This window comes from Lagopus leucura, unplaced genomic scaffold (assembly GCF_019238085.1).
Source record: "Lagopus leucura isolate 7727_CA_CO unplaced genomic scaffold, USGS_WTPT01 Super-Scaffold_741, whole genome shotgun sequence".
Lineage (NCBI taxonomy): Eukaryota > Metazoa > Chordata > Aves > Galliformes > Phasianidae > Lagopus > Lagopus leucura.
Window position 1 is genome coordinate 8,980,464 of NW_024962256.1, and position 19,785 is coordinate 9,000,248.

The 19,785-nt window shown below is 44.1% G+C and overlaps 1 protein-coding gene across 1 annotated transcript in view; it reads left to right on the plus strand.

Annotated features, from left to right (window-relative positions):
* The window catches only part of LOC122175736 (phospholysine phosphohistidine inorganic pyrophosphate phosphatase), a 68,456-nt gene that overhangs the window by 11,530 nt on the left and 37,141 nt on the right, over nt 1–19,785 (plus strand). The window contains exons 4-6 of the mRNA XM_042863621.1: nt 2,629–2,692; nt 3,807–3,899; nt 10,652–10,743. Of these exons, the coding sequence (XP_042719555.1) occupies nt 2,629–2,692; nt 3,807–3,899; nt 10,652–10,743 (249 nt within the window). The remainder of the gene's footprint in view (nt 1–2,628; nt 2,693–3,806; nt 3,900–10,651; nt 10,744–19,785) is intronic.

A 19,785-nucleotide genomic window follows, 5' to 3' on the forward strand; every position in this document is an offset into this window, starting at 1 on the left:
GAGTTGAGCACTGCTTGTTTCTCCCTCTTGTCTTTCTATTTTTTAATTTCACCCAATGCCTTCGTACTTAGTGGAAGCCAGATACTGGCTTTCACGCTGCCAACTTCTGAGTGGTTCACTGATGTGTCTAAATGGAGAGGTTGATCTGTTGAGTTACCTGTCGATGAAAGATCCTCAGTGGATCTGTGAGGATCATTCAGTCACCACACTTGGCCTCCTGTCTTGAGTCACTTTTTTTGTAGTCTTTCTAGAGATACAAGGAGAAACTGAAGTGAGAAGGTAAAGGGTGGTATGGATGCAGCACTCACTGGGATGAGACTCAATTCATCACTGTGCAGATTTGCAGAGAGCACTGGCAATCACTCAGCATGCAGTGCCAAATCCTCCAGCTAACTTAGCAAATGCTCATCAGGAGGCCTCTGTGGTGCACTGGGTAGGGCATCTCTTGAATTTCAGTTCTTGATGGTCATTTTTCTGCAAAGCCCAAACTCCACCGAAGCTGTAGTGCGGGTGGGGATATCTGGCTGCAAGCAAAGTGTGGTGGCTGAGGAGACCTGAGGGGAGAGCCCAATGATATACTGAGAAATGTATGACCTGCAAAAGCCCCTCTGCTTTTGAACTGACAAATTGGTTGCTTTGTTAGTATAGGTGTCAAAAGATATTTTTAATTATACTCTGAACATTAAAGTGAAATTTTGACTACTTACTTGCATAGGCAGAAAAAGTCCAGCTCAGGAATTTTGAATGTTTTAGTTAAAACGTTCATTTAGATGTGTTCTGAGGTTGTGAACAGGTGGTTATTAATGACAATGCTGAATAACAACAAATCCCAGTGGCCTTTGAGGAGTTATTCTTATCTGTTGCCCTGTGTATGGGCTTAAAAAAGAATATGCATGTTTAGTTTGTGGAAGCCATAGAGACTTTTTTTCAGTGGTTCAATAGACCATAATGAGCGTGAAAGCCCTTCTGAGTTTGTGGGTTATTGATCCAGAAGGTAGATCTTATCGGAGCAGTTAAATCCATTGTGTTGACAATCCTTTCACTCACATGCTCTGATCCTATAAACCAGGGAAAAAAGTCCATGCAATTTTTTGTGTTGGAAGGATAAGGAAAAGCCATTATAAGCCAACGGCACAGCGGCTAAGATATGTGAAATAACTGAGCATGGTGTGGCATCATACCATCTTTCAAAACGAAATACAGAACCTACCTTTAAGATTGCAACATGAGCAATGCCAGAATGCCTTTGTGCCTTCTGCATATAAAAGTATTTATTTGTTTAGTCCTTCATGGATGTAGACAGCTCCAGAGCAGGCCCACAGTTTGTTCATTTGGTGGGGTGTGGGTTTTGTCATTTATTTTTATTTTTTATTTTTTAATGAAGAATAACCCATGTTTGGATTTCCTGAGCTCAGTTTTTGCTCTTCTACAATCGAACTTCTAGGTACTGTAAATAAGAGTCCTGCAGAAATGGCTGAATAAGTTACTCTGGTAGGTAAGTTCTCAGACCTGATGAATGGAGATTATAAACTGGATGAATTGCTTCACAGTTTATAGCTAAGATGCATCATCAGTGCCAAGAGTCATGTGAAAAAGCCAACAAACGACAGGTCAGCTTTCTTGCTCATGTGCAGAATCAGTGTGCGAGGACCTTAACAACTCCTCTACCTGGAGCAAGCAGGTTGATTTCTGTTAAGTTTTAGTTCATTCCGTGGAAAAGGAAAGCATCAGAATCAGTGAAGCAGAATGCCCTCCTCCTGAAAATGGAGTGATTTACATTTAGCATCTGTTTTGGGCTGAGAGTGGGAATTGGCTTTGTAATTTCTTCTGTCATGCCACTGTCAGAAAATTAAGCTGTTTACGCTAGACTATAGAAGGTTAATGGCTGTTCTAGCAAAGGTCAAGTGGTCATTTTAAAAGGAGGCTGTGCTGAATAATCGAAAATGGCAGAAGGATAAGGCATAAAATCTTCACTGACTGCTCATCCTACTTTTTTTTTCTGTCATACAGAAACCCATCTTTGCTCTGATCAGAAGAGCTCAGTAGACCTGGGTTGACATGAGTGGTTATTCCAGAAAAAGTCCACGCAGACTGTAATTAATTTTGTGAACTTCATAGCAATAGCAACATTTTTGGAAAGAGTAAAATCTAGTTTTGAGGACATTCTCAGTCCTGATAAAAATAAAGGCAAGTGAAGGCTGATGACAAGCAATGGTCGCCTGTCTGGGGCCTCCTTCCAGATTTACTGAAGGAGGTCTTGCATCTCCCTCTGCCTCTGACCAAAACAAGAGCAACGCGCCTGCTGTCCTTTGTGAGAAACTGGTACCTTGTGAAGTAGAAAATAGGTCAACTTCATCCCTAAAATAAACTTGAGGAAATCCCTTTCAATGAGTAGAGTCGTGTCCCAGCTGCCAGATGGGCACCTGGTCTGAAATCTTTGCACAGTGCTGAGCCTGCTCTTTACTTAATTCCTGGTGCTAATTTAAGGCTTCAGAGTTTCTGATGACTTGACTTTTTGTTGCAGCCATATGGACATCTGTATAGGCAGAGAAATAATAAAATGTAGTTTCTTTGGATTTAACTGCCAACATTTTCATTTCATTGGAACTTTATCACTTTCATTTCCAGACGCTACTATAAAGAAACTGATGGTCTGAAACTTGATGTTGGAGCATATATGAAGGCATTAGAGGTATTTTATAGCTTGCATTATGCTTACTCGCTCTGTGCACCTTGTTAAAGAGTCACTGGCATGAATATGGGTCATCATCTGTAATTACTCTCCTTGGTGGAGGAAGTTTTCACAGATTGAAACCCATTTGCTGCATTCTAAAGTTGACTGGATTTATATTGTTCATTTTTTTCTATATTTAAACTTCTACCATCATGGTATCTTTATTGGAAGCGAGGCCCTGGAAGGAAGAAACTGGAAAGCAAAAACACACCATATTTTCTGCAAGATATCCAAGAAAAAACTGAGGGTCCATTAATGTTTGGCATAGCATTGTTAACACAGCCCCTTGCCCTTAGCAATTTACAACATGAAGTCCTTATTCAGCAAGATACTTATGTGCAGTCTGTTTGTAAGCCAAAGTCTGTGCAGAACCCAGTAGATAAACTGACCTAAGGGTGAGAGAAGGGAACAATCATTGCACTCCTTTAAAGAGGCTTGTAGAGAGATTCTAAAAAAATTCATACTGTGAATAATAAAACAAAATACACAAGCACAGAAGATAGTGGATGCAATGTATGCTTGAAGCACATTCATTTGGATAAGTATGAGTTTTGGAGAGATTTTCTGCCTTCCCAAAAAGAAGTTTGCACTTTTCATCATCATGGAACAAGCTAGAAATGCTTTATGTTTTCAGGTTTTCAGCACCTGAAAGCACTGGAGCTTTTCAACTCCGACTGGTTACTTTAGCCATTAAAAGTATGCTGGGAGGTTGAATGAACTCTCCACATCTTTTAATGTGAAGGTTTTTGTTATTTCTGTCAGAGTGGGGCTCTCACAAACTGGAAGGATACTGGAACTCACTTGGTAGGCTGCTGTCACGACAGAGAATCAAGCAGGTTTGTAGCTCAGGATGCTTCAAGAGGACTTTCTCTTTTGACAGAGAGCACTGAACACTCCTGATATCCAAGCTACCAGATAGTAATCTTCAACTGCTAACCCATCATGTTATTTAAAGCTGAAAATCAATAATTACATACTTTTTATACAATTGACTGAAGCTACGAAGTTGAACAAATCCTTTTCTGATCTTAATAGTGTTATCTGTGTCTTCCTCTCTCTTTTTTTTTTCCAGTATGCCTGTGATGTTCAAGCTGAAGTAGTGGGAAAACCAGCAAAAGCGTTCTTTGAGTCAGCCCTAGCAGAAATGGGAGTTCCACCAGAGCAGGTAATGGTTCTGAATGATGGAAGATGTTGTGCTTCACAAGATAACAGCTGCTCTGAGGGCTGCAGGAGGGGGATTTGCAGCTAAAATGTTATTTCCTTTGCTATCACATTTGCTGTTTTTTTTTAGTACAGTTCCTAAAGGGAAAGACAGGAAGCACCGACTGGCCCAAATCCCCTCTCATGTTGCTGCTTTCATCAGGCTTTCCAGAAACACACTGAGTGTGTGGGCTGCTCCCTGCTTGCTTAGTACAGCCCATTTTTTCCCTCTCTATTTGTGCCCTCTTTATTGATCTGTTGTTATATCACACAGGACATAAGGATGAGTACGAAATGACTAACAGACGGCAGTGAATTACAAGGTAATAACTCCATCACAGGCTTCTGGTGACATCATAAACAATTGGAGTGAAGTTTGGGTGGCTTGTAGGTCCCTGGAGCCCGGAGATGAAATTATGGCCCTGTAATTCACTGTGTGCTTGAGTTTTACTTTATTATAGAATGAGAAGATGGAAAAGACCTAGTAGGCCATCTCATCCATCTCTTTCCCCATGCAGGAATGTTCCCTGCTCCATGTTTATCCATGTTTTGTCCAGAGAGTTTTTAAGTGAGCAAACAGCAGCCCTTTTAAAGCTCCCTAGGGACAGTATTCAGAGCTTAGTAGATCTCATGGGCAGGCAGCTTTTTCTGACATTCAATGAAATGATCTCCATTTAAACAATATATCCTTCTTTTCATTTTACTCTAGGTAACAACCAAAAAATAACTGGTTTCCTTCCTGGATGTTTTCTTCTTCCAATTATCTCTAGGCTCCTTATCATTACAGTGGCTTTCTCTTACTAAAATTGTGTGTTTAGCTCTCAGCAACTTTCCTTGCAGTTCAGTCCCTCTGCCCCCTAAGCCAGCATGGGGTTCTTTTCTCTACTGCCTTCGGTTTGTCAATATCTTCCCAATAACATGATAGCTCAGCCTGAACAAAATATCCTAGATATTGAGCAATTACTCAATCCATTCATCCAAGCAACAAGCCAAAAAATCAATTTCAGAAACAGAATGGCATCTGAAGAAAAAGTAGCTGGAAAAAAAGAAAGAACAAAGGAAAGAAAAAAAAAGCCCACATACATAACTCAGCCCTTCGATTCTATGCCTCTCAATTAGAGGCATGAAGATTTGTTTTCATTCTGCTTGTATGAGATGTGAATGGCATGCTGCTCTGGGCTTTTCCAAGGCTCTGTGTAATGCCATTGCTTGCCCTTTTCCACAGGTAGACAATGTGGTGGTCCTCAAACTTTGTTTTACCCACTTTGCCAACATGTCAGCCCCTACCACTGTGGGGAACATCATTACAGGGATGTGTTTCAACACGACTGCAACACCACAACTCGTTTCTCAGTGAGTTTCTTGTTTCTTGTTGCCCTGGGGAACGAGATTTGAACAGATGATTTAATCATAGAATGATCTGGGTTGAAAAGGAGCACAATGCTCATCCAGTTCCAACCCCCTGCTGTGTGCAGGGTCGCCAACCACCAACCCAGGCTGCCCAGAGCCACATCCAGCCTGGCCTTGAATGCCTGCAGGGATGGGGCATCCTGTCAGCATCCTTGGGCAACCTACAACAAACTACAGAAGAGCATGTGGATTTTCCTAACTTCTGAGTGCTTAACTTTGCAACTTTAATGCTCTTTTGAGGAAGATTTTTTGGGTTGTATTAGTCATACAAAATAATAAAAACTCAGGGTATGTTGTTCAGTAAGGTCCTTAATCAGTAGCACATTGTGTTACATTTTAATCTGTCTCCCGACTGAGCTTTATGTCTTTGTAATGGCAAGATGAGGACTGGCTTTCCTAGCCTTTACTTTTATAAAATGTTTGCCAGTAATTTATTCCACCTGTGGAATGCATTTAATCCATTATTCTAGATGAGCTGTGCATTTGAAAACATATTACAGTTTTCTTTTACCTGACGTTTAATGAGAAGTATCTTTTTAATAAAGCTGTCTCACCACAGTAATGCTAGACAGTGGCAAACCTGAAATTTCTCAAGCCACTTTAATCAATAGAGTTATCACCAGTCATTTCCCTTGGTAACTGCTTCTTACTGAGACCCCGACTTTACCTTCTGCTGCCAAGATGTTTTCAGCCTGCACTTAGAATGGGAGGAACTCCCTGAAGTCCAATTTTCATTTTAACCTTTCCTCAATGGCCTAGAAATAACAGATTGCCAGTATTACTTTAATAGATTGGAAATTTAAACCTCTTAGAGGTAACCAGATTTGTCTTATGATTCAGTAGTATGACAAAGAATAACACATCTTAAAGGTTACCGAGATACCTAATTCGTATGTTTTAAGGCAGCTGTAACAGTGGGTGATTTTTACAGCTTTACAATAAAACCTAAATAATGTTAAGGTTCCCCTAGTTTTATATAATCATAAAGAAGTTCTATCTGTAGCAAATTGTCCTGCTTTGCCTGGAGTTATGGTGGGTCATACCAGAGTGCATAAAGCCCTGGCAGTTAACCAGTTCCATTGCTGCCACCTGCACACCTCAGGTGGGGGTCAGCAGTGCATGAGAGCAGAGCGGGGTCACCCCCAGATCTGCTGCTGTGCAGCCATCCCTTCCCCAATCACCAGGATAATGGGAAGGTTCTCCATCTCAGGAAGAAGAGTTAAGCAGCCAGGTGAAGTTTCAAACACTCAGGGGGAAGTTCTTTACTACGAGAGCGGTGAGGTGCTGGAACAGCTGCCCAGAGAGGCTGTGGATGCTCCATCCCTGGAGGTGTTCAAGGCCAGGTTGGATGGGGCCCTGGACAGCCTGGTCTGGTATTAGATATGGAGGTTGGTGGCCCTGCATGTTGCAGGGAGGTTGGACATTCATGATCCTTGATGTCCCTTCTAACCCAAGCCATTCTATGATTCTGTGATTCTATGATTCACTGGCCTGGCAGACGTTGGCCCTTTGGAAATCTGCCCTGGAGGTGTCATGTATTTCTTTTTCTGTTTCACCTGCCTTGTTGTACAAACTCTGTGGGGTCAGAGGCCACAAGTGGTGCCCTGTGCATGTTTGATGCTTGCACAGCCTGGATAGAAATGGAATTAACAGAACTATGGGATCTTGAAGCCTAGGAGATTACCAGCTGGGTCATGGGGAATAGGGAGAAAGGTAAATGCATCATATTTCTTGGGCAAAGGCTCTTAACACACCAAGATTTTGTGCAGCAGCTTTATTTTATTTCATTTTATTTCTACATTGTTGGCACACTTAGTTTGGGTTATTAAGCCTATAGCAAAAATCTGCTTTGGCTTAAATACTTTTGGCTCTAGAATCATTCATTGTATTAAATACTCTTCTGAAGCATGCTTCCCTCTTTGAATCTTCATGTTTGCACCTTCCATAGACTTCAGCCTCTAACATATTGTGTGTGAGCTCCTCCCAGCAAGTGGGGCATTGCAACACAGGCAGAGCTAGGTAGTGGGGAATAAGGGCTAGTTTGACTGGAACAATGCAGTGGCAATGGCTTTGCTCAGCTTTGGCACACGTCTGCTTTATTTATCACGGTACAGCCACACACCATCTCTCATCAGCTGTAGGGTTTAGGGAAATATGAATTATACCCATCTTAATTCTGTAATGATTTTCTAACAGCCAGAGAGACGTCTCACTGCATTCTTGTCCTTTCTAATAATTTTTTACTTGGTGTAGAACAGTACCTTCCCCAGACGATTGAATGGATGAATGGTGTGGTTCCCGTGTAAAATTTGAACGCAAATGGGGATCTTTTGATTCCTTCTTTCTGTGGGTATATGACCTTCCAGTTTTATATTTCTTTCTCTTCTTACCATATTGCAGTCAGAGAGGAAGTTAAACCCAGGTTTGACAGGTAGAGTTTTTTTTATTTCCCTTGACAGCGCACCTTTTGACCTCTATCTTCTTGCCAATGATTTTTTAAATCCTAAATGATTTGGGAATAATTGCTCCTCCTTTAGTGATTATTGCCCTTCACCGATAGTAAATCTGTGAAATCCCCCGGGGCTGGAGTACATTTTGGTATGCGTATGCCACAAGCTGGCCTGGACAGGCATCGCTGCTCATGTGCAGCTGCACTTGCAGAGCTGCTGTGAGTCTTGCAGGAAAACTTGCCTGGATGGAGTGAAATACAGCCCTGGTGAGCGCGCTTCTCCCCAGGGCTCAGAGCCACCCTGCTCTGCCCTTTCCTGTGTTCTGAACACATTCATTTCCAGTGTTTTGAGGATCCAGGAGTGAAAACAAAGGGTATACACAAAAGTAAGGGGAAAAAAAAAACAGAATCTGGCAAAATTGTTCTCTGCCAACTACTGTTACCGATTTTCCCCCAAGCTGCTTTGAGAAATGTAATCACTCCCATCATTCTGTTCTCTTCACCTATGTATTCATGCTTAATTTACTCATTACTTGAAATCAACCCTTCCTCATTTCGTGTTTGGTGCAGTGGTAGGGAAAGGTGAGCTATCTGCAGGGAACCATTCATCTTTCTGGGAGCACGTGTGTTTCCATAAGCAGAGCGGATAAGGAAAATCATCCAGTAATGAAAGGATGAAAAAGGATTGAGCCCTCCAACGTGTGGTGGCTTTGAAGCAGTTTGTGGGCAATGCCATCTGTCCCAAAGCCTCCTGCTGCTCTTCCCCTATGGCCATGTTTCCCCAGCTCTGTGATCCCATGAGTCTTTGTCTCCTTGCTCCTTACAGAGGCTCGCAAAGGGTGATCGCAGAGGTTTTGCTCTTAGGCAGAATGAAGCAAGGGTGTGCATATATAAACTGCTTCAAAACAAACTGCTTCAGCATGGAACCAGACAAATGAGCCTTGACTTGCAGGGATGGCCTATTACATCCCATCACCTGAGGGATGATGATAATCCTTCACATGAATGGTATTTAAAAGCAACATGAAAGATGAACTGGGCTGGTAGCTACTGTATGTAATCTTGCACGCTGTTCCTGATGCATTACTCAAAAGAGGATTTGTGCTTTATCAGCTGAAGCTGTTTCAGATGTGCATGTACCTATCTCAGTAGGTACATGAAGGCTCTCACAAAATAATCTGTTTAGATGGGCTGTAGGTGTATCCTGAGGTTTCCTTTATGTGCTATTTAGTAAGTAGGAGAAGGTTCTAATCAGATGACAGGTTGTAATCAGATGACAATTAAAAATAGCTCTGCATCCTTAGTACTTTTAGTCTTCTATATATTTAACTTAATCCTGCCCAGTAGACAGCTTACAGAGTGGGAACTGCACTTTCTGTTGCAATAGAGATGACAGAAGGAAACTGATCCCATCTTTCCAGCTGCATAGCCATGGCCCTGGCTCATGCATGGCACCCATAGCTCAGTTCCAGAGCAGCTCCCTGCCTGACAGCATTAAAGAGAACTCTAAAGAGTTTCCTTTATGTCTCTGGGGACACAGAAGGAGGACGAGGGTATACATGCATGCAGGGGAAAAGAGTGCCTATGTAAGGTGCTGCCCTGGATCCCACTGGGGTTTGGTATTGGGCCTGTGATGATGGGATGGGTTGGAGCAGAGAGAGGTAAGAGCAGGACAGAGCAGGACAAGCAGGGTGGTTGCTTGCCTAGTTGGGTATGTTCATGTCATGAAGTAGCACAAAGCAAGTGTCTACCCAAAAGCATATTGCAAAGTTCACAGCCATGGAGCAGGAGACTTTACTGTGGAAAGTATGAACGCAGAAAAAAGCAATTGCTGCATGAATTCCTATTGTGATTCCGTGGCAAGAAGGGCTTGGAAAGTTTGGGTAAATGGATGTGTGATCAGGAGAGCAGCCAGGAGGAGTTTAGGTCTTTGTGTAGGTTGCTAGTTGGATTGCCGTGGAAATTCTGTTCACATTCTGGTGTTCCCATTTGGATATGGGTCAGCTGAAAAGGTATAGGGAAGAACTGCAAATGTGCTGAGAGGGATGAAGGAAATTGGAGCAAATGTGTTTCAGCTTAAGACACTGACTGTATTTATACACTCTGGAAATTCATTTCGTGGAGAGAACACACAAGATACCAAACCATCACTTTCCAAGCTTGATGATCAGCTGAAGTGATAACTGAAATTATGCCTGCTAGAAAGACTTCTGCTTTCAAAATGTAAAAGCAGTTTCTTCAGTATGAAAAGCAATGCTTTCCTTACTTTTCCTTACTCTTTACCCTTTTTTGATAGTGTGCTCAGTTGAGTTCATTTGTCACGTTGTGCACAAATTGATAAATTAGATTTTGCACTCATGGAAGACTTCCCGAATTTTTATATGAACCTGAAAATGGCTTGGAATCAAACTCTGTAAATTACACATTTCAGTGATCACAAGCTTAAGGTCTTGCCTAGCTCTTAGAATATCAATTTTAAGGAAATGTTTGAAAAGAAGAGCTTAATTTAAACTACTTGGAGCATAACATAAATGCATGGTTAGGAACAGACCAGGGCTAACTTCATAAAATTCAACATTTTCTTTGAACTGCGTGCCACATCACTTTGATTTTCGTGCTGGATTACAAATTGTACAGATGTATACTGCCCCAGTATATTGCTCGAGGAGCTATCGCCTGAATTATATTCAAGGTAGAATGACATTTAATCAATACGATGACAATCTTATCTTGTTTAATTTGCCTGATGGCAGTATTAAACATCAAATCAAGCTGTTTATTATGTCAAAGGAGCGTGAGGGATGGCAGAAATAAGATTCTCTTGACACCGATTTTTCCGTATTTCACTGCCCTGACAGGCCATCATGATTGGAGATGATATCGTGAGCGATGTCGGAGGCGCCCAGCAGTGCGGGATGAGGGCAGTGCAGGTGCGGACGGGGAAGTACAGGTCAGTGTTCTCCCCACAGCCTTTGCTCCACCTGGGTCATCGTGGAAAGAGGGGAAATAGCTGCACTCAATGATTTTTTGCACTTGCCTTTTGGCCAATCCACGCCATACTCTTAATTCTCACGCCACGCGTTGATTTCTAAAAGAAGAGTTACAGTTTCAAACTTGGTAAGCCTTCTGAATAGTGCTTCAGATTGAATGCATGAGACCTGTCTGGTTGTTCCTTTGCCACCCATGTCCATTTGTTGCCTGAACAAACATCTCTTTGTGCAGCCTTCAGGCTTGGCTGCATGATGGTGCTTTCCTTTGCAAAATGCATCTTGAGTAAAGACTGTGTGAAAGCAGCAGAAAGGGGAGGCATGTTTTCTTTGATCCTGGCTGGATGTGGCTCTGGGCAGCCTGGGCTGGTGGTTGGCGACCCTGACCTTGGCAGGGGGGTTGAAGTTACATGATCGTTGTCATTTTCAACCCAGGCCATTCTATGATTCTATGATTTTCAAGAGATATTTTCTGTTAAACTACTGCTGTAATACTTCATCTAAAATTACAGCTGTAATTTTGCATCACATTTAGTGCGCAGAACTGGTTCGTTTCTTGGGTTTTGCTTATTTATTTTTATACTACTGTGAGTGTTCTCCGCTTGATACGAGACACGTCTGAAACTTCTAGCAGCATCAAGATGTTTAATTAAACTACCAACTAGATGGTCCCTGTGGGTTACCTCTCGTAGCCCTGTGAAGGACCCTGTATGTCTCCTCTTTTCTCCAGACGTATTTTCAGCACAGAGAAGTCTGGAATGTGAGAGCTGTCTTTCCACTTCATGTCTAAATCAGACTGAGCTCCCGCAGACTTGCTCACCTCTTTCTAATGGCCCTTCAGACCCTTCTCCATGCAGGTGTCTCCATCATCATGTGTGTTCACTGACAGAGGAGCTATTGATACCTGCTCCTGGCAGCTCCTGGTAGAAGACTTGAGTGCAGTTATAAATATGGCATAGTCCAGGGGTGCCCAGTGGAAAATGAAGCCACTATGCACTGCCCAAGCAAGGTTGAAGTCAACTCAGGGTGACTCTCTAAATGCAGTGCAGACATCAGTCCCTACATTTAATGTTTGGACTCCTTTTAGCCATACCATCTTGCAGTAGGCATGGTTTGGTAACAGTGTCTGTAATTTGATGTAAGGTGGGCTGTAGGATCGGTGCTTGCCACTGACTATCTGCAATGTTAGTTAGTTTTCAAGTGTTTTTTCTCTCTCTTAATTTGGGTTTACATAAGTAAATGAAATCATTCTGATGGACTAGTAAGTGATGATTTCTGAGGAAGAAAGTACGTCGCTTGTAATATCATGGTTATTTATCTGTGATCTGTGTAATCCTATTAACTCCCTACAGGAGAATTAGGATTGAACAGTTGGTTTTTCTCTGATATTGATCACCAGGAAGCATTTTGTGAATCCACATCTGAATGTCACACAGATACCCGTATCAGTGAAGGAGGTCTGTGTGTCAACAGAGAGAAATTAGACCCTGGCTACTGAGCGAGTCTGCTGACACAGAGCAGTGTGCTGCACCCAAGTACCTCTGGATGGCACCATTAGTACATCTACATCACAATTAGTTACCACTTCGGGAGCAACCCTGAAAGCCAAGGCTGTTTGTGCAAATGAAGGAAAAAGCAAATCGGCTTCAGGGTTTTACTGGAGATGCTGAGTGTTGGCATGGTGGGATTTCCAGACATTTTGGTTGTGAGAGCCTTGCAGTCCAGAATACGGGGCATCGCCCCAGCTGGGTTGCTTCTGTGTCTCTGTGCTGAGTGATTTCTTCCATCTCCACCGCAACGGTGGAGTCTTCAACAAAAAGGATGCAAAGCTGATTCCAAAGTACAATAGACAATAATAAAGTAGAAGAATTGTTGCAGGAGCATTTCACATCACACTGCTGGATATGGGGAAATTACAGGTCTTGCAGAGGTTATCCCAGTCAAGGCATTTTGCACATTGTTCTCCAGGTCCAAGGGATTCTCTTGTTCTCTTCCACTCTTACTGAGATGCTGACCCTAACACCTTGTTATCTGCTGTGCATATCGGGCAGCATTCCTTCATTCAGGAGCTGCTGCAACTTATACCAATAACCCATGGACCTGCTGCCAACCAGGGGTTTCACACTGCAGCACAAAAGACACCATGTGAGCTGAGGCTTACAGTACAATTTATTGTATTTCAAAGGGACTCCAGTGACTGTGTGCAGATTACAGAATGCAAAGCAAATTCTGTGTTACAGGCTGAGGTGTTTGGCTGTGCAGGTGATTTGGGGTCCAGGGAGGAGCAGAAGGGGTATAAGGAAAGCGTATCTGTATCTATGCTTACCTTCTCAAAGGCACTTAATCCTCCAACAGTACATTGGAGTTGCACTCTTCTTCAGCAGCCAAACCACGTGTGGAGGGTATAAGTCCATAAAGTGTAATAAATCACAGAATAAAGTTTCTTTTGACATAAGCAAGGGCAATAATGGAAAGCTGTAGGGGTAAAGTGGTATTTGGAATCGATCTTGGTTAATTTGATTCTCTGACACAGGGTGAGTAGTTTGGTTGACCAAGTATGGCCTTTTTAGGTGTAAACCCCAAAAGAGAAGTGTGAGCTGGTCTGCTGGTGGTGTCACCACTCTGTTACCCCTTCCTGCTGCGGTGTGCAGAACAGGCCTTTGCTGTGGACTCACAGCTGGGTATTTATTTCACCACCACAGCTGACAGTGCAACAGCCCTGAGCTCTCTTGGAACACTGCACATGAAAGAGAGTGGGGATGAAAGGAGAAAAGGGGACCAGGAAAGCTGCTGTCTCTTGCTGGCTCTGCCTCTGCTCTGTGGAAGAACTGGGTCAAGTTACTTCATGTTACCCGTCTTCAGTTTCCCCACTTTATAATTATCCTTTGAGAATAATTATCCCGAGTTTATTAAGAAAGTGGTTTGTGATCTGTTCCTCTTATCTGATTGAAGAAAACATACTGCATCTGTAGAGATTTATAGGAAATCAGCTCGCTTGATGTGATTGAGACAGATGTTGTGACAAAGACCTTTCAGGCTGACATCATCAATTGATTAAGGATTCTGATAAACGGGGTGGGTCTCTAAATAACTCTCTAAATAAAGGTATTAAATGATTCTAAAAGGCAGATTTTCACCCGCAGATAGATGGACAGCTATCACAGCCTGTAACAGTCAATGAAAGATCATGGCTTGTTTTGTAAAGCAGCAGTCACATCCTAATGCTATGCAGTGTTGCTGCTTGAAATAGAAGCAGCACCACTCCCACCCTTGCTTTCTTGTTCATTGAATTACTAACCACAGCCAAGACGAATGATTTTATTAGCTTGTTCATGTTTCATGGGGCCTGATGGAGCATACCAGAAGTGGGTACTGAAAGGAACACGCAGCAGCACTCCCTTCATGCTGAAACAGAACCAGAGGCATTTTGATGGCCTCACAATCCTGGTGATGACGCCCGCTTCACATATTAGATGGAAAGACTTCCAACCCATATTTGCGCTATAAAAGATGTATTATAATTTATGTCAGTGTCTTAAGCAATGTTCATTAAGATCCAGTGTCAGCAAGTCAGCTTTCATTCTATTCACAGCATCAGAAGGCGTTGTCTTAGTCACCATTCATTACACATCCAAATCAGAGTTTGTTCCCTCCACATGAGGAGCTTTGCATGTGTTTATCAGTTTCCTGACCACACTTTGCTTACTGTCATCTCTGGTTCAGTTTTGTGAGGGAAGCTCAGAGTTAATACTGCAGAACCTTAGCATATGAACACGTCTGATGACAGCCTTACATTTCCCCATGTGTTCAGAAAGTCTAGGAAACACAAATTAGAGTTTAAGCCTCAGGTGCTGTAGGAGTGAAGGGCCTATGAACAGGTCTAATTTCTTGATGTTGTAACAGGGTGTTACAGTCCAACCAGCTGCTCGTCATCATAGGATATCATAGAGTCATAGAATCACAGAATGGCCTGGGTTGAAAAGGACCACAATGCTCATCTGCTTCCAACCCCCTACTGTGTGCAGGGTCACCAAACATCAGACCAGGCTGCCCAGAGCCACATCCAGCCTGGCCTTGAATGCCTGCAGGGATGGGGCATCCACAGCCTCCTTGGGCAACCTGTCCAGTGTGTCATCACTCTCTGTGTAAAAATATAACTAACTGCAGTGCAAAATAAAGCAATGCACTGGAAATACTTTACCACTGAACTGCAAGTGGTGAATTTGGAGGTAGAAGATTTTAGCATTTGACTCCAAAGAGTCTTCCTTGGTGTGACTTCAGTTATTCTGTTTCTCTACCTGTATTTAGCCATATTTTCTATAGTAGTCCAACTCTAATGAGCTGCTACATCCGAAACATTGATGAACGGAAGCAATTTGCATGTAGCAAATCAAGCTGGTAGTGAGCACATCAGCTTGTACTGCACTTTTGCTTTCCCTGTTTCCCACAATGTATTCAAGCTGTAAAGGTTTCCATTCCTCCTACACTGAAATGAAACAAAGGACGCTGAGAAGACAAGACATTACCAGCAGCTACCAGCATCTGCGTGGGTACCACCAGAGCCTGTGGCAACTTCAGACTGGCAAGCTGCTTGCCCAAAAAGATTCTGTTTCTCTCCTCCCACAGATACGTAACTCACAAGCCCAGAAAAACAGCCCTGGTGGCTGGAACGAGTGAAAGGAGGCAACTCAGGGGCTTTCCAGGGCTGCTCTCCTGCTCTGCACCTACTTCCACTGCATGCACCTGAGGTCTGCCTGGGAACTGCCTGTCCAAGGGGATCTGCAGCATCCCAGAGTGCAGGGCCACCCCTAGCTCCTGTTGGACACCCAGCTTCCCTTTCTGGTATCAGCCCCAAAACCACAGTCTGCAAGATGGGACAGGAAACAGGCTCTCATTTATTTTTATCTTTAGCGGCCTTTTCTCAGTGCCAATGTAACGTTGCAGTAGAAAAATTCCTCAGCAGAACAGTCATGGGAGCTGGTCGAGCACAGCAGTGTTTCTCAACACTTGTCGCTTGCAGAATGCCAAGCTGCATTAGCTTGTTCAACATTTGACAGCAATGATGAATACCATACCAATAGCTAACCACTTTATTTCTGTAAAAATGCTAATAAGCGTGTTGAAATGTGCTGCAGCAATGGCAGAGCTGGGACAGCTGCACAATTGTGGTTTCGTTTGAGATTTCCTTTTTTTAAAACGCAGGTTCCTCTTCTCGCTGTGGTTTTCTGTTGTAGTTAAATGCCATCCCAGCTCTTGGGTTGGTGGAGTTCTGCACTGGCTCTCAAACGGAGAGCATGACGAGAGGGGACTGCTCTGATACAACCAAAGCACAGCATTCAATTCAAAGGAAGGAGCAAACAAACAAGTGAGAAGCAAGCCAAATTAGCTGCTGATGTAACTTGCTTGAAGCAAATGATTCAGTATCTGAAATTCAATCTTCCTTCTGGCTGGGGCTCCTGCTCACCCAGTAAACATGCTGAGGAGTGGCCGTGCTGGGCAGTACCTTGTGCCTGCACACAGCAACCCAGAATTCATGCTTCAGTGCTGCCAGCCCTGCCTGGGGGTTTCCTGGGGGTTTACCTGGTGACATTGGTTTTCTCCTCTGATTCTAGGTAGATAAGAGTGAGTTTAGCCAACAAACCCAGGGTGACTGGCTTGAACCCAGCACGTTTTGTGCTCTTGAGATGTTTGCAGGGCTGTCTGCTCCAGTACGTGGCCATGTAGCTGTAGGTGATCAGAGGCAGAATGTGGGGTCTGCAGACATGTGGCTTTGGGACTGCAAAAGACAAGAGGTGGGGGCTGCTCCCGTTCGGGCTGCCTCTGTTGTGCTTGGGCTGGTGGTTGTTTTTCATGCCCTTTGGAAGACATGATGTGACTTGCCTGGAGTTAAAAATAAAGCACCAGCACTGCCAGGTCTTCTGCACAATTACAATGGCTCCATACATGGCTGCTCATTCCATGTCCCATGTCAAGAAGAAACAGAGTAATGTGAGACAAGGAGGGGGGAGGCTGAGGAGCTGCACTTCCCTCTGCCCATCCAGCACCAAGGAGGGCTCTGGTGGAGATGAAGATAGCTTGCAGCTGACGCTTGGACATGACTCATGCTCACACATTGCCCTGTAACTATTACCATTCTTACTTCTTTGTGGTTTTCAGTCATTGTCAACAGTGTATATGGTTACACCTCAGCTCTGCTCACTTATAGGTTGCCAAAAGATGAGCTAACGCAGCTCGCTGGGCTGCTGCTTTGAATGGGCTTTGTGTCCTGTGCAGCAGCAGCCAGCTTTAAACCAGAGCCATCCTCCCTCCTGAAAAATGAGGTCCTGCTTTGCTTTGTGAAGAGCTGGGCTGGGCCTGGCTGCTGCACCTCCTGGCTGAAAAACTTACTCATTTTCCTTTTAAATCCATAGAATTGAGTTGGAAGGGACCTTTAAACACCATTTGGTGCAATCCTGTTGCAGTGCACAGGGACACCCCCAGCTCCATCAGTGCTCAGAGCCCATCCCCTGACCTTGGGTGTCTGCAGGGATGGGGCATCACCACCTCTCTGAGCAACCTGTGCGGTGCCTCACCACTCTTGTGTCAGTGTAGGCTTTCATTTCACAGCTATAGTTATTGTTTCCATTCCCAGTTGCATTCTGAGTGCCACCCGAGGAAGCTGAAGAGGAGTATGTGTCAGTTTTGTCCTTTCAGTTTCCTCTCCCTCCCAACCTGTTTCAGCAGCTGCTAGCATACACCTGAAACGTTCACACAGCTATGCAGCCTGCTCTCACATGGGAAACTTGGCTGCACAATGTGTGCTGCTGTGGTGTTGCAGATGGTTATGTTCCTGCAGAATGAAGGGATGCTGCAATCCGTCCTGCTTCAACAGAGCAAACACCTTGTATGAGCTGATCACCCTCATTGCCTTTGCAGTGGGATCTGGGCACTTTCAGCATCACTTGTCCCGGTCAGGTAGATCACACACCACAAGCATCATTGCTCTGCTTTGTAAAGATAGTTTATGTTAATACAGATGCCTATCATGGAGGAGGTGAGCCTCTACCTGCAGCAACACATCACTGGTACCATGCTTCTATGACAAAAGCATGATGGCTTAGAAGCTGGTTGTGGATAATCCATCCTTGGAGGCATTCAGGTCCAGATTGGATGGTGCCCTGAGCACCCTGATCTGGTGGGTGGCAACCCTGTCCATGGCAGAGGAGTTGGAACTAGAAGATCTAAATGTCCCTTCCAAACCAAGACATTCTGTGATTCTGGGTAGGTTGTGGCTGCTGTGGCTCAGCCCTGTGTGCTACAGGGCCGTTCTTCTTTGTCCCCTTCCCCATCCCCACCATCCCAGGATGCTGCCAGCTTCCAGCTCACATCTGAGGAGCTGTGTTTTTCCCAGTGTGCATTTCCAGAGGAAATGCAGCCAGAAGATTACAAAGACCCAGATAGAATTCAACCCTTTGTTCTGCTTTTACAATTGCAGTTTATCAAGGGTGGGAGCTGGAAGTATTCTGCACCTCTGTCCAGACTGGCTGAGCACTGTGGAGCAGAGCAGCTGCAGCCACACTTCAGAAGGGGTTCCTGGGCTGCAGAGCCCCTTAACCTGCTACAAATGGAGCTTTGTTTGAACTCCGACAAGCATTTGCAGTTGAATAACACGAACCATTCAGCTACACTATTGGCTGCCTGGCACTGAAATCAGGCCTAAAAATAGGGGAATGTCTGACCCTGAAGTGAATAATTTTCACTCTGAACCCAGCCTGGCACCCACCCAGGGTGACATCATCTGGAGGAGAAGCTGGAAAAGCTTTCAAAGTGCTGCTTTCCACGAGGGAACTCTAAATGTTGATGCAGCTGATAATCAGGCAGCAAACTTGATGTGACTGTGACTCGAAGGAAGGAGGCAATGGGAAGGAAAGGGATGAAGACAGAGGGAGAGGATGGAGACTGCATGTCAGAGAAGTGTTTGGGGAGCTTCATGTGTGGGTATCTCAAGGGAGGATGAGAGGAGTACAAACAAGGTTGTTCTCTGGACCATTAACAGAATCCCAGCATGGCTGAGGTTGTCAGGGACCTCTGGGTCCATCTGGTCCAACCCTGCTCCTGCAGCAGTCTGAGGACCATTCCAAGTAAAAGAGGTCCCTCCCTATCCACAGTGATTCCCACTGCCTGTGGAAGCGCTCTCTTAGCACAGGGATGTCTGAGGTAGCCAGGCACTGAGTGACCTCCCCTGGTGTCAGAACTGTGATATTCACAAGCAGCTTCATCCAGGCTGACTTCTTGGGATTTTAGCAAAATCTGTGGTGCAGCAGCATCAACGACCTCACTGTTGGTGTTCTAAATCCTAATTGCTTGAAGCCAGCTCCTCAGATTTATGTGCTAAGTTTCTAGGTCTTCTTTAAAAATGATAATGCATAAAAGATGCAGTAGGCAGCTTTCCTCTGAAAGTCCCCATCCTTTTCAGTCTGGATGCTGCCAGGTGTTGATCAGTCCACACTGGAATTTGTAGCTTTTTTCAGATGGTGGGAGTTAAATGTGATGTTTATGTTGGGTGTCTCCATTATCTGTTTGCCTTCTGCCTTTTAAATTCTCATTACATATTTATAATGCTGTTATGGCAGAGATGCCTGGAGCACCACCATGGGCGGTGTTTGGTCTCAGAGTCCCAAATGATGCTGAAAGAACTGCTGTTGCTTTGTAAACACTGTATCAAAAGCTGGTTTCCTGACTACTGCTTGGCACTTCTAACCAACAGTGATAAAGAGGGGGAAGAAAAATACCATACAAACCTATAGTTCTAGTAATAAACCAATGTATTTGGCTAGAGACTGAGAGAAGCATTCAGGCATGCATGCCCTTCTCTGGGTGTTCACTCTTAGATCATCACAGCAGTGAAACTCTATTGGAGATGGGCAAACCCTCTGCTGGTTTGTGGACATCTGCCATAGCAATGCACGCAAACAAGCTGCTCTTCACTCCATCAGCCTCTGGTTAGGATTTGTCTGACTAAGCAT